Here is a 15,300-nt window from a genome sequence, read left to right on the forward strand (position 1 = left end):
TTATTATTTAAATTGTTGATGTCGGTTAGGATCGACAGTAGGTTTAATATTTTAATTCTTTAATTGTCTTGACATCTCTCAGAACGTAACGTCGCTTCTAACCGACATAATGTTGGATGTCGCTTTTAAGCCACGCTGTTGTTTTATTTTATTTTATATTACTTTGCTTCTTGGTGGCGGATTAAAAGAACTAACCGACGTCAATACCCTTTTGGTGACGGTAGCAATGGTGTCACTTCACCTATGCGACATTGCACGACTTTATGTTGGACTTTTACCAAAAATCCGACAGTAATTGAGTTTTATTGTCAGTTTTTATACCGCCAGTGATAGCCTCTTTTGTAGTAGTGTTACCCTCCAAGATACAATAACCTATGATCCTCGTAAGCGTACACTCGCAATACTTGAATCGAGTGAACAACTTGATTCTTTCCTTTGACATATAAGAAGTGGAAATTATAATAGCATTTGAGATAATACAAGAGATTAGGAGAGGATGATGGGACTGTGTTTTAACTAGGTGGGGTTTGTCCGTTGGACGAAAGAAAAGATAAATCATTCATAAAAATTGGCGTAAGCCCCAAAGATAATATGGGACAAAGTAGGCTATACATGAAGGCCAATTAACAGCATAGAACGTTGGCCATTATAAACCAACGGTTATAAATGAGTTAATGCATCAGTTTCAGTTTTACAGATAAAAATTGAAATTAGGACTTTAAAACCAATTGAATATTAAGTGACCATGAAGAGTTGTATTTTTAAATACACAATCAATAATTTCAACAATTTACTAATATTATATCTTATATACACACTTCATTTACTCAATGGCCTTTTTTAAAGCAATGCAGAGAAAGCTTAGGTGAAGATTACATGGTTGCATGCAAGGCACCAACTTTCTCTTGAAGAGCGATAACCATTACACCAGAAAAACCCCAACCCTTCTCCCTTCACATATATTTTTTTTAATTTTGCAGGATACCAGTATAGTGCTAGCCACCTTTGTATTAATCTTTGCATTTGAACTTTTCCACTTCTTAAAAAGACACGTGTCATTGTATTACAAAAACAAAAAAACAAACGAGGAAAAATAGAAAATATAATTTCAAAGGCATTAAGCCCTTGTTTGATAGAGATGATTGGCTTGGATATGACTATTCACTATATTGAATACATTTTGTTACAACCCGTAACTTAAATATTGTATTTTAATCTCAAGACGTGTGAATAACTATTTTACCCCTGAGTGGGTGTCTTAATTAATTTATCGAGCCTTGACTCGAGAATAATATTCGTGTAACTGACACACCCCGTCCCGAAGGAGGGCATGCTGGCCGTCACGTGAGAGTGACGTAACCATTTGCACAGTACGGAAGCTTTAAGATACAATTTATAAGTTGATACACCCGAAGGTGAGTCCTAATTTTGTCCAATCTGTCAGAACACCGTCGAATTCCTCGTAGTCACCACACCTTTGTGATTCCTGAACCTGGAGGGGCGCAAAACCAAAATTGAGTGGGTCAGTAAAACAATTCTTTTCCAAATCCAAACATTTCTCAAAACGTTGTAACCCTTCTCCGTAAAACCTGTATACTTTCCCAAAAATGTAAAATATAAATATACATATATATTCTCAAAACTTCATTTTTACTATCTCAACATTTTTCTTTATCAATCATGCCATGCCATGTCTAATTCAACAGTTAAGTATGGATGCATCAACAATAATCATATCAGGTGCAAGAAAGTAATCAACCGGAGGCCCTCTAATAGCCTGTACGGTTGAACCTAGAGCTCAAAATCTATCACTCTCACTCTGCCGGAGTCACCTCTGTGACCCGTCCGGCCTTCTGCACACAAGTTACGCTCTAGTGCTTCTCATAAATCATCTGTGCACATAATCTAAGGTCACCCACCAGTCGGAATCTCACTAACACTCTCGCGACTGGCCTGTCGTACCCACTCCGCGTGGACTGTACGACTAGCATCTACTTGGATCCAAGGCGAGCGTGCGATGCGGTGAATACTATAAGCACTAAACTATGGTGCAGGATTTGAGCTCAATATACATCAACATCATCATAACAGAAATAAATACTCACCTGTGCGTCCACCGCACCATTTCATACATATGCATCATAAATCAATTCTTACCTGTGCGTCCACCGCACCAATTCATACATATGCATCATATATTAATTCATGCATGGCATTTCAACTCACATTTCTATATACTTTTCATATCAATTCTATGCATGGTATTTCACTTCCCGTTTTTCCACATAACTCATATGCATTTCATTTTAAACATATTTTCATTTCAATTCAATTTCTGGGAAACGTCAAGTATATATATATACGGAAAACAAAACTGCCCACTCACCTGGAGTTCGTCCAACAACTCCCTAGCACCACACATCAAGGCGTCATGACGATCGCCGCCTAGAATAGTAATCAAATCCAGGCTCAGAATTCATATCGATAGAATATATAACTTATATAAAATACGTCACTACGTTGATCGATCCGGAAGATCTGCCACTCAGATTTTAAATCCATAACTTCCAGAGGTCCACATTATACCTCTAGGACAACATCCTAAAATTTCATTACCATCCAACGGTCGGATCTCCGTCAATTTCCAAAACTAAGTGACGGTTAACATTTTATTTTATGAACTTACAATTCCAATTCCGGAAGATCCGTAACTCGGATTCCCAATCCGTAAGTTCCAATAATCCTCAAATATTACGTATTACAACGTATCAAATTTTGGTAACGATCCAACGGTCGGATCATCAATTCACATTTTCACCTAATGCGAAAACTATAAAACGTTATTCGAACACCTAACCAACAATCCTTAATAACTTTCTCATACGGTGTTCAATTTGGGTATATGAATATAACACAGTGATCTACTCGACGTCACGGACGTCGACATATTTTTAAAATAATTTTTTACTGTAGAACGCGCCCCCACGCGCCAAGGAAGGCACGGACCTACGCGCCCCCACGCGCACCTTCTTCTTCCTTGGGTCGCCGGACTGTTTTTTTTCCGGCGGCCGTTTTTCAAATTGCCATAACTTTGTCATTTCTCAAAGAAATCAAGTGATTCAAAAACTAAAGTTGTAGCCCTTGAAGAGAAAAAGAGAATAGTACCTTGCACAACACCTAGTTCGCCGTGGTTTGGCCGGAAACTGCTTCGAAAGCCTCGGAGGTCGCCGGAAACTGGGTATTTTTCAAATGAGTATAACTTCTTCAATACTCAACGAAATTGAGTGAAACAAAAAGGAACGTTGTAGTACTTGACGAGACGAAGAGATTGATACCTACCTCGACTCCTAACTCGCCGGATATTAGCCGGAAAAAGCCTCGAAAGCTCCGGCCAAACTTTGAACTTATCGATCTCCGTGTTCTTACGTCCAAAAACTTCCAACGAAGCACTCCGAGCTTCCTTGGGACCTCACTAAGCTCACTGTGAGCTTTTTTTAGCCTAAAACGTAGTCATTTAGAAGATCATGAATAGTACCATTTCACGGTGCTTTAAAAACTTGGGTTTTTCGAAATGAAACTCACCTGAATTTGGTATCCCCGTGTTCGTGAAGTCCTCAGGATCACGATGGTAGTCTTAAATTGGACGTTCGTGGAGGTTTGATTGAGGTTGTGTGTGAGTCCGTATGTTCGAGAGTAAGAGAGAGAGAGTGAAAGTCTGAAATGGAAGAAGAAGAGAGAGAAGGAAAGGTTACGGGTTTTAGGGAATGTTTTGAGGGTATGAGGATCCCACCTCAACCCATACAATAATATTAACACCTAAAATAAAATCTAAGCCTAAGTTCTTAAGCTACATAACAAAATAATTAACCAAAAACTATGACTTAGATAAGATCCAACATTATTTTTACTCACCTTGTCACGTTTAGGGATAATTTAGTACTTTCACGTCCTCGGAATTAAAATTCCGGGACGGGCTGTGACAATCTCCCCTTCTTATAGAATTTCGTCCCCGAAATTCCAACAACCAATCCAAACATCTACTCATACCAACCTCGGTAAATCTCTCTTATCCGATTCTCTTTCCCCCACATAATTTTCTACTGAATGGTTTCCTCACCAAAACTTTTACCACTTACTCTGTCTTAATTCTCAGGACCTTCTTTTTCCAATCCAAAGTCGTCCTTGGTTCCTTATCAAGTCGAATCCAATTTAATTCTCAATAGTTGCACCAGAATTCCATGAGACGACTTGCCACCTAGTGACAACGCATCGAACACAAAATACATTAAGTACCGTTGCCCTGTCTGGGAAAAAGTTATTACTCAGCACTGGAGTAATTGTACTAACTTGGTACATTGACCAACTATCACTTCAAATTCGATCATAACCATCCTATGTACAAGGAAACTTGTACACATAATCCAAAGTAATATCTTTCCATTTCCACTGCGAAACAGAAAATAGTTATCTCAATCCAAAGGTTTATCTCTTTCTGCCTCAATCTGCTGACCAAATAAAACTGTCGAATGGTATGATAAATCTTATTACTTTTGGAATATTGCAGAAGTTGAACAGTGAACTTCGTCCAATATTTGCTTGCTTCAAATCCTCAGCATTAGGCACATACTTTTTGTTTTCTTGTATCCACATACCATTTGATTCACGAATCATGTACTCATTCTTTTTCCCTTCTTTCTCTGCCTTGGTTAATTCTTAAATTTCCTCGTCAAACATTTAAGTTTCGAGTACGAACTTACCAAAAATGCCTAACTTGAAAATTAGCAAGTAGAGCTTCTTCTCGATCTCCAGTTCTCAACTTTACTTCAGTTGATTTCCAATCCAGAAGAAGATAATCTTGGCAAACGTACCAATCATTAATTCTTACTAGAGTCTTCTCATCAAGTGCTCCAGCTACAACAATTCACGATCACCCTGATCGTACAATCATAATCACTAAGTAATTCAATTCACTTTCGCTGCCTCATATCAAAATCCTTCCAAGTAATGGATATTGAAGACTTTTTGGATTCGTAAAAAAAAAAAAAATTTGCATTCTCACTAAAATATAATGTCTCCATAACTTCACAGCAAGGATGGTAATCGTGACTTCCAAATCACCAGTAGGGTAATTCATCTTATGAGATTCCATTTGTCGTGAAACGTATGCAATCACCCTAACATTTGCATCAACATGCATCCAATACCATTCAAGAAACATCACTAAAAATTTATGATTACCACTATTCTCTGGGATTACTAAAATACGTGCATGAGTGAGGAAATACTTCAGTTGTTGAATCCTTTGCTCACAATTTCCTTCCCACTCATACATAACCTCTTTTCTCAACAGTCTCGTCAATGACAAAGCAATGACTAAAAACTCTTTCACAACCATCCAAGATAGCCTGGTAGGTTAAGAAATTCCAAATCTCAATTACGACTCGTGGTTGTTCCAAATTCTCAATTTCTGCTATCTTTTAAAGATTCACTTGAATACCTCAAGAATATATAACAAATCTCAGAATGCCACCTGATTCATCTAACTTTAGCATTTGCTACTTAGCATACAACCAACGTTCTCTCAATCTTTGCTTCACCAACTTAATATGTTTACATGCTCTGCTCTGGCTCAGAATATGCCAGAATATCTTCAATGAAAATGATATCTATTTATCAAGGCATTATTGGAATACTTCATCCAATAATTCATAAAACAGCATGAGTATCCATATAGCATCACCAAACTTCATAAAGACTATAACAAGTCCAGAAAACAATCTTAGGAACAACGTCACTCATAATCTTCAATTGATAATAAACAGACTTCAAGTCAATCTTTGAAAATATACAAGCACCTTTGAACTGATCAAATGAGCGTCAATACACCACAATGGATAACGGTTCTCAATCGTTACCCGATTCCATTATTTATAATCAATGGATAGCCTTAAAAATCCATTTTCTTCCTCACCAACAAACTGGGGTTCCCCCAAAGCGTTGTACTAGGTTGAATGAAACTTTTATCAACCAATTCTCTCAACTGAATTTCCAATTCCCTTAACTCATCCTGAACCAATCTCCAATATAAATTTATACCTGGCAACAAATCAATAATGAACCTCATATCTCTGCCTGAAGACAATCCAGGTATACTTTTAGGGAAGACATCAAGAAAAGTCTAACCCCTTTTTCATTTTTCACACTTCTCCGAGCAACATCCTTAAGTACCACATGAACTAAGTATTTTTGGGCAGCCTTTCAAAACAATCTCTTTGCTTTCACAGCATAAATAATGGCTGAACTCACTTCACTTTGTATGCCCACCAAAGTAATCTCTAATTAATCAACTCGATGGAAAGTAACTGGTTTCCCGTAACATTCCATCTAGTCACAATTATAACCAACCAATCTAATGGAAATAATTTAATTGACCCAATACATACTTTATTATTACTGAACATTCTAAATAAGTACAATACTAACATAAAATAATCCACCGGTTTACTTACTTAACGAATCCACGAATAAGTTATTAATATTACGGTCTGCAGCCCGCAATACTGATAAATCATCGTTGTCTCGATAAGTAGGCAACCACTCTCAAAGATATAACATTACTATTGTGATACTCAATGCAAAATACATACACTCGTCTCAACCACATTTATTTACTACTCTCTAGGTAATAACATACATAATAAGAAATATATCAGCCGAAGTCAACTAGAATGACCAATACGGCTGATTCAACTCTTATCTCAATAATACGTCGGCCGGATCCACTCTGCGTGGTCGGTACGGCCGAGCCTATAACTCACCAATTTCTCATGTGTCAATCGAATCCACTTCTCATGGTCTGTACGGCTGAACATATAACTCATCAAATCTCTCTGTACTCACGGTCAATCCGACCAAACTACTAAGTCCATAACTCTGCTGAATCAACACTATGATATCATGGAAAATTGTTGAGCACAACTGATTCTAGGGACGATTCACAATTATGTGTCCCCTCTGTTCACATAAACACATTCATTAATTTCACACTTCCCAAAGTGTTAATTTTTGTACCTGCAGCACAAAGTACATTTCCTTTACTCGAGACACCTTGTCTCAAATATCTGGTATTACCAGTATATCCATCACTTTTACTCTGACCAACGACATTAAAACCTCAGCTGGAAGAATTAACTCTAGCTTCACTTCTTTCGAAGCTCTGAATCCTTCTATATCCTTGATATGACGAATCATTAACTTTATCGTCTTCTTTTAATTCCCATTCATTTCTTATTCTTCTTTATTCTCGTTGCTCATGTTCTCATAGTCTTCAAGACTCAACAGCATCTCGTATATTCCTGGTAAGAAGTATAATGGATAGTGGTCACCCAAAATAACACTTCCCTTTTTGCCACCCAGCTTAAAACAACATAACACCTCCACCAAATTAACAACAATATCTGGATGGAACGAGGCAAGTCTGAAAACTTTCTATAATATCCCTCGATCATCACCTTCCTTGTCTCATATTTGTAAACTCTTGTTTACTACCATCGATAAATGCCAGAGGGATAAACTTTTTCTTAAACAAGTCCTTAAACAATTTTAAATCGGCTGCTTCCTCTGGTGACAACAATTAATACTCCTGCTTCCATCAGGATACACGTTCATAACTCAAACCAGGTAGTCGTCTCAACCCACCTGTCAGAAGGAAATTTCCTTTAACTTGCATATTCCGAAACATCTTTTCCAATTGGTTAAACCGTCACTCCGCTCCCTCAGGTTCATCATTTCATAAGGTGATTCAAATTCAACTCATAACTCGTCTTAAAATGTCCATTTTGATAATATACTGAATCACCATAATAATAGTTTCCCCTAAACCGCTAAATCAGGGAGACTAAGTTCCTCTAACTACGTGGTTTGCTACGAGGCGGTGTAGTTATGACAGAATTCACTAGAACTTCTCAAAATGTCCAAGATTGCAACCATGCTCTGATACCAACTGACACACCCCGTCCCGAAGGAGGGCATGCTGGCCGTCACGTGAGAGTGACGTAACCATTTGCACAGTACGGAAGCTTTAAGATACAATTTATAAGTTGATACACCCGAAGATGAGTCCTAATTTTGTCCAATCTGTCAGAACACCGTCGAATTCCTCGTAGTCACCACACCTTTGTGATTCCTGAACCTGGAGGGGCGCAAAACCAAAATTGAGTGGGTCAGTAAAACAATTCTTTTCCAAATCCAAACATTTCTCAAAACGTTGTAACCCTTCTCCGTAAAACCTGTATACTTTCCCAGAAATGTAAAATATAAATATACATATATATTCTCAAAACTTCATTTTTACTATCTCAACATTTTTCTTTATCAATCATGCCATGCCATGTCTAATTCAACAGTTAAGTATGGATGCATCAACAATAATCATATCAGGTGCAAGAAAGTAATCAACCGGAGGCCCTCTAATAGCCTGTACGGTTGAACCTAGAGCTCAAAATCTATCACTCTCACTCTGCCGGAGTCACCTCTGTGACCCGTCCGGCCTTCTGCACACAAGTTACGCTCTAGTGCTTCTCATAAATCATCTGTGCACATAATCTAAGGTCACCCACCAGTCGGAATCTCACTAACACTCTCGCGACTGGCCTGTCGTACCCACTCCGCGTGGACTGTACGACTAGCATCTACTTGGATCCAAGGCGAGCGTGCGATGCGGTGAATACTATAAGCACTAAACTATGGTGCAGGATTTGAGCTCAATATACATCAACATCATCATAACAGAAATAAATACTCACCTGTGCGTCCACCGCACCATTTCATACATATGCATCATAAATCAATTCTTACCTGTGCGTCCACCGCACCAATTCATACATATGCATCATATATTAATTCATGCATGGCATTTCAACTCACATTTCTATATACTTTTCATATCAATTCTATGCATGGTATTTCACTTCCCGTTTTTCCACATAACTCATATGCATTTCATTTTAAACATATTTTCATTTCAATTCAATTTCTGGGAAACGTCAAGTATATATATATACGGAAAACAAAACTGCCCACTCACCTGGAGTTCGTCCAACAACTCCCTAGCACCACACATCAAGGCGTCATGACGATCGCCGCCTAGAATAGTAATCAAATCCAGGCTCAGAATTCATATCGATAGAATATATAACTTATATAAAATACGTCACTACGTTGATCGATCCGGAAGATCTGCCACTCAGATTTTAAATCCATAACTTCCAGAGGTCCACATTATACCTCTAGGACAACATCCTAAAATTTCATTACCATCCAACGGTCGGATCTCCGTCAATTTCCAAAACTAAGTGACGGTTAACATTTTATTTTATGAACTTACAATTCCAATTCCGGAAGATCCGTAACTCGGATTCCCAATCCGTAAGTTCCAATAATCCTCAAATATTACGTATTACAACGTATCAAAGTTTGGTAACGATCCAACGGTCGGATCATCAATTCACATTTTCACCTAATGCGAAAACTATAAAACGTTATTCGAACACCTAACCAACAATCCTTAATAACTTTCTCATACGGTGTTCAATTTGGGTATATGAATATAACACAGTGATCTACTCGACGTCACGGACGTCGAAATATTTTTAAAATAATTTTTTACTGTAGAACGCGCCCCCACGCGCCAAGGAAGGCACGGACCTACGCGCCCCCACGCGCACCTTCTTCTTCCTTGGGTCGCCGGACTGTTTTTTTTCCGGCGGCCGTTTTTCAAATTGCCATAACTTTGTCATTTCTCAAATAAATCAAGTGATTCAAAAACTAAAGTTGTAGCCCTTGAAGAGAAAAAGAGAATGGTACCTTGCAAAACACCTAGTTCGCCGTGGTTTGGCCGGAACCTGCTTCGAAAGCCTCGGAGGTCGCCGGAAACTGGGTATTTTTCAAATGAGTATAACTTCTTCAATACTCAACGAAATTGAGTGAAACAAAAAGGAAAGTTGTATTACTTGACGAGACGAAGAGATTGATACCTACCTCGACTCCTAACTAGCCGGATATTAGCCGTAAAAAGCCTCGAAAGCTCCGGCCAAACTTTGAACTTATCGATCTCCGTGTTCTTACGTCCAAAAACTTCCAACGAAGCACTCCGAGCTTCCTTGGGACCTCACTAAGCTCACTGTGAGCGTTGTTTAGCCTAAAACGTAGTCATTTAGAAGATCATGAATAGTACCATTTCACGGTGCTTTAAAAACTAGGGTTTTTCGAAATGAAACTCACCTGAATTTGGTATCCCCGTGTTCGTGAAGTCCTCAGGATCACGATGGTAGTCTTAAATTGGACGTTCGTGGAGGTTTGATTGAGGTTGTGTGTGAGTCCGTATGTTCGAGAGTAAGAGAGAGAGAGTGAAAGTCTGAAATGGAAGAAGAAGAGAGAGAAGGAAAGGTTACGGGTTTTAGGGAATGTTTTGAGGGTATGAGGATCCCACCTCAACCCATACAATAATATTAACACCTAAAATAAATCTAAGCCTAAGTTCTTAAGCTACATAACAAAATAATTAACCAAAAACTATGACTTAGATAAGATCCAACATTATTTTTACTCACCTTGTCACGTTTAGGGATAATTTAGTACTTTCACGTCCTCGGAATTAAAATTCCGGGACGGGCTGTGACAGTAACTTCTTAAGTTTCGTAATCCTATTTAATGTACATTAGTATAATGTTGAAAGAAATTTACGAATCAAGATTGAGAGGACCAAATTGTAATTTTTGCAACTTTGGAAGGCAATTGAGTAATTTCACTTAAATAATTTTAAGTTGGACTGTAACAACATGTCTCTAATTTTACGGATTTATTAATTTTAACAGTGTAAAGTGATGAAAATGCGCCTAGAGATTAGATTGTTGATCTTCGTTGACCATCATTTTGTGACGCGTATGAACAACTATTTTACCGTATACTCAAAGTACTTGATGGTAAGAACACGTAGGCGCAAGCAGAATCAAATTCGGAGTTATTCCTCCTACAAAATCCTCAATTTTCATTGATCATCATGACATCAGATTTTGTGGTATCCACCTGTGTAAATATTTTCAATTGACGATCAAATTAGTTCATTGTATTCATATGGGATCAAGGAGTGTAGCTATAAAAAATCATCAAAATCGGAGTTAAAATAACCGTTAAATCGTGATTTTTCGTTTATAATTGTCGAAAAGTTTTGTGTCGCTACTTGATCTCTGAATGTTTGTTCTTTGCTATTTTTGGCGTATGCGATCTTGAAACATATACAAAAAAGTTTGACAGTTGGATCGTTGAAATTAGTTTCGTAGGATGCGTATCCCATCAAAACGATAGATTCACTAACACTTAAAGTTTATTTATACTTTTATTAAGTATAACATAAGGTTTTGTGATATCCACTAGCGTAAATATTTTAAATTGAAGATCGAATTCATTCATTGTATTCATATAGGATCAAAGAGTGTACCTATAAAAAATAATCAAAATCGGAGTTAAAATAACCACTAAATCGTGATTTTTCGTTTTATAACCATCGAAAAGTTTTGTCCCGTTACTTGATCTTTGAATGTTTATTTTTTGCAATTTTTTGTGTATGCGATCTCAAAGTAAATACAAACATGTTTGACGGTTGAATCGTTGAAACTAGTTTCGTAGAATGTGTATCCCATCAAAACAATAGATTTACTAACACTTAAAGTTTATTCATACTTTCATTAAGTATAACATAAGATTTTGTGGAATCCACTAGTGTAAATATTTTATATTGAAGATCGAGTTCATTCATTGTATTCATATAGGGTCAAGGAGTGTAGCTGTAAAAAATCATCAAAATCGGAGTTAAAATAACCGTTAGATCGTAATTTTTCGTTGATAACCGTTGAAAAGTTTTGTGCTGTTACTTGATCTCTAAATGTTTTTTTTTTTTGCAATTTTTGGCGTATGCGATCTCGAAGTATATACAAATAAGTTTGACGGTTGAATCATTAAAACTAGTTTCGTAGAATGCGTATCCCATCAAAACAATAGATTCACTAACACTTAAGAGTTTATTCATATTTTCATTAACTATGACATAAGGTTTTGTGGTATCCACTTGTGTAAATATTTTAAATTGACAATCAAATTAGTTCATTGTATTCATATAGGATCAAGGAGTGTAGCTGTAAAAAATCATCAAAATCGAAGTTAAAATAATCGTTAAATCGTGATTTTTCGTTTATAACCGTCGAAAAGTTTTGTGCGTTACTTGATATCTAAACGTTTGTTTTTTGCGATTTTTGGCTTATGCGATCTCGAGGCATGTACAAAAACGTTTGACGGTTGGATCGTTGAAATTAGTTTCATAGAATGCGTATCTCATGAAAACTATAAATTCACTAACATTTAGAGTTTATTTATATATTCATTAAGTATAACATTCTAGTATAAATATTTTAAATTGAAGATCGAATTCATTCATTGTATTCGTATAGGATCAAAGAGTATAGCTATAAAAAATAATCAAAATTGGAGTTAAAATAACTGTTAAATCGTGATTTTTCGTTTTATAACCGTCGAAAAGTTTTGTCCCGTTACTTGATCTCTGAATATTTGTTTTTTGCAATTTCTGGCGTATGTGATCTTGAAGTATATACAAACATGTTTGACGGTTGGATAGTTGAAACTAGTTTCGTATAATGCATATCCCATTAAAACAATAGATTCACTAATACTTAAGAGTTTATTCATACTTTCATTAAGTATAATATAAGATTTTGTGGTATCGACTAGTGTAAATATTTTAAAATTGAAGATCGAGTTCATTCATTGTATTCATATAGGGTCATTGTATTCATATTGATGATTATGTCATACCTAATTTGGATGATCGGATACTTGACAATGAAAATTTCCATACAAGGGTTGGCATGGAAGAGACTCATTTTCATGAATCATTACTGTATGTGATGATATTAATTAAACTATGTATTAATTAGACTAATTATATTAATTATTTTATGTATTAATTAGACTATGTTTCAATTTGTATGTCGCTTAAAGGATTACTCAGATTCGTAGATTGTATCTCCGTTTTTCTTTTGTTGCCAGACGCTTAGATGGGGTTTCTATTAGAACACCTGGTTTCTGTAGTGGATTACAATATGACCCATGCATTTTTATTGTTTTAGATATTCAGATTTGTAGGATCTCATCGTTGTCGTGTCAGTCCCACACATTTGGAAGTTTGTGGTACTCTATTTGTGGAAAAACCTGTGTGTATAGATACTCATAAATATGTTGATATGCTATATGATGCGTGAATGATTGCCTTGATTTTGTCTGTTTCTTTATCATATTTGCAATGCTATTCTGATACATCTTCTCACAGTTCTTGTTTGTTTGTTATTTTGCAGAAAATCGAGCAAGAGAAGCTTGAGAAGCTTGCACGTAAAGTATGATAAGAATGCTTTACTTTTTATGTCCTTTAAGAATTAAGCAATCTTAGATGCTCATCACGTTAAAATGTAAAGCATTCTTTATTTATTTTAGCAGATCACTTATGAAGGTTTTTGTATTGTTCAATGAAAGCTCGTTTAAATTGAAAAACAAAATAATACAAGTGGGGACCATACATTGGTGTGCACATATTTTATTCATCTCCTGTCCCTCTGGTGGGGATAGCCCGACAAAACTGGAACCACATCACTTGCGCTTTATAGTGCGATTTGTTGGTGTCAATTTTTATTTTTGCGTAGCTGATCACATATTTATTATGTTTATCACAAAATCAATTTGATTTATACGTTCGGGTTGATTTATACACTGGTTGGGATTGGCATGCCGCTGCCACAATATGCTCAATTTGAACATTTTCAGGGCCCTAAACCAGAAGAGAAGCCAGCTGGAAGCTCAGGGGGCTCAGTCTCTGATGCCAAACCAAGTGCCTCTTCCTCTGGAGCATCAACACCCAAGGTATCGACTGATAAGTACCGGAATTGTGCTGTTGTAGCTGGTGTTATGACTGCTGCTGCTTCTCTCGGTTGGTATCTCAAAGCTAGTCGAAAGAAGGAAGAAGTGCAGAACTAAGATTGACGTGATTTGATATGGACTATCGAAGCTTCAGTTGTTATAACTAGTTCCGGATGTATACTGTTTTGAGTTCCGCAATATTCTCGTGACCTTTTCTGTTTCGGGAAATATATGCGTAAATGATAGGTGTTTAACACTTGGTTTTCCAGTGCGATTGTTTTTCCATTATGTTAACGAGTTAACAAGTAGAAAATGGTGTTGAATTGTGTTACCAGGTGGGAATGTCACTGGGGCTCAAGGAGTGGTGGTAAACGTAGCGCAGGTTCGTTAATTTGTGAATTACTTGCACCACCATTATGGCGTTCTGTATTAATAATACATATGTAAGACTTTTTCGGTAACCAAACATTTAAGTTGGACTGTAACAACCCGTCCCTAATTTTACGGATTTCTTAATTTTAAAAGTGTGAATTGATGAAAATGCCCTTAGAGATGAGATTGTTGATCTTCGTGGACCATCATGTTGTGACGCGTATGAACTACTATTTTACAGTATACTCGAAGTACTTGATTGTACGAACACGTAGGCGCAAACAGAATCAAATTCGGAGTTATGGTGAAGATTTTACGAAACTATGAAACTCAAGGGTATTTTAGTAAATTCATTATCCTAGATATTTCCCCCTTATTGTTTTAATAATTTTCAGGCTCGTGGGACCCACACCTCACCCAAGCTCTCCTCTCCATCTCTGCCACTCTCTCCCCATACTCTAGGAACTTTCTCGGTCTCTCCTCCCTTACTTTCCCCTCATCTCTCAAATTTCGACATAATAACACAACACCGACAGTGCCACCTCGCCTCACCAACTCTGGTGAGCTGCAATACTCGTTGACCCAAAACCAGACCACCATCATCATTTCTTCACCGTCTCGAACCCAGGCCAGGCCATAGAACTCCGGCAGTGGCAGAGGCCACTGTTCATTTATTCCCCCGACGAACTCCAACGATCTATTAACGTTTCCGACTAGGTAAGGACTGACACCACTCTGTTTCATTTTAGTTTTCAATTTCTAGCTCGATTTCGAGCTTACACGTGTGTTTTGGTGACAATATTGCATAAACCAACTCGGGGAAGCTATTTTCCTATATTCTAGCGAAGTTTGCATGGTTGCAAAACCATTTTTCGACCTTTTTCGGCCACTACTCAACCCTATATTGGTATATTCCTAATCTAATCTTTCATAGCATCAAATCCATAT

At 37.1% G+C, this 15,300-nt stretch overlaps 1 protein-coding gene and 2 long non-coding RNA genes across 5 annotated transcripts; 1 reads left to right on the plus strand and 2 right to left on the minus strand.

The window, feature by feature from the left end:
- Positions 1 to 1,304: 1,304 nt before the first annotated feature.
- On the minus strand, positions 1,305 to 10,447 carry LOC126606971 (uncharacterized). Of its 3 annotated transcripts, none has more exons than XR_007617437.1 (5): positions 10,282 to 10,447; positions 3,340 to 3,499; positions 3,166 to 3,234; positions 2,387 to 2,445; positions 1,305 to 1,492 (listed from the first exon to the last, which is right to left on the minus strand). It is a non-coding gene; the product is annotated as an uncharacterized LOC126606971 (long non-coding RNA). The 3 variants fall into 3 exon arrangements; XR_007617438.1 differs by lacking the exon at positions 10,282 to 10,447 and adding an exon at positions 3,583 to 3,740 and having other exon boundaries at positions 3,336 to 3,499; XR_007617436.1 differs by lacking the exon at positions 10,282 to 10,447 and adding an exon at positions 3,583 to 3,736.
- On the minus strand, positions 7,683 to 10,218 carry LOC126606970 (uncharacterized). The gene is made up of 3 exons (XR_007617435.1): positions 9,865 to 10,218; positions 9,086 to 9,144; positions 7,683 to 8,191 (listed from the first exon to the last, which is right to left on the minus strand). It is a non-coding gene; the product is annotated as an uncharacterized LOC126606970 (long non-coding RNA).
- A 2,884-nt stretch (positions 10,448 to 13,331) lies between the features above and the next one.
- On the plus strand, positions 13,332 to 14,371 carry LOC126609209 (uncharacterized protein At2g27730, mitochondrial-like). Its single transcript, XM_050277190.1, has 2 exons — positions 13,332 to 13,463; positions 13,888 to 14,371. The coding sequence occupies exons 1-2, from the start codon at positions 13,332 to 13,334 to the stop codon at positions 14,095 to 14,097; spliced, it is 342 nt and encodes a 113-aa protein (XP_050133147.1). The 3' UTR covers positions 14,098 to 14,371.
- Positions 14,372 to 15,300: the final 929 nt, after the last annotated feature.

Source organism: Malus sylvestris, chromosome 16, assembly GCF_916048215.2.
Source record: "Malus sylvestris chromosome 16, drMalSylv7.2, whole genome shotgun sequence".
NCBI classification, from domain to species: Eukaryota; Viridiplantae; Streptophyta; class Magnoliopsida; order Rosales; family Rosaceae; genus Malus; species Malus sylvestris.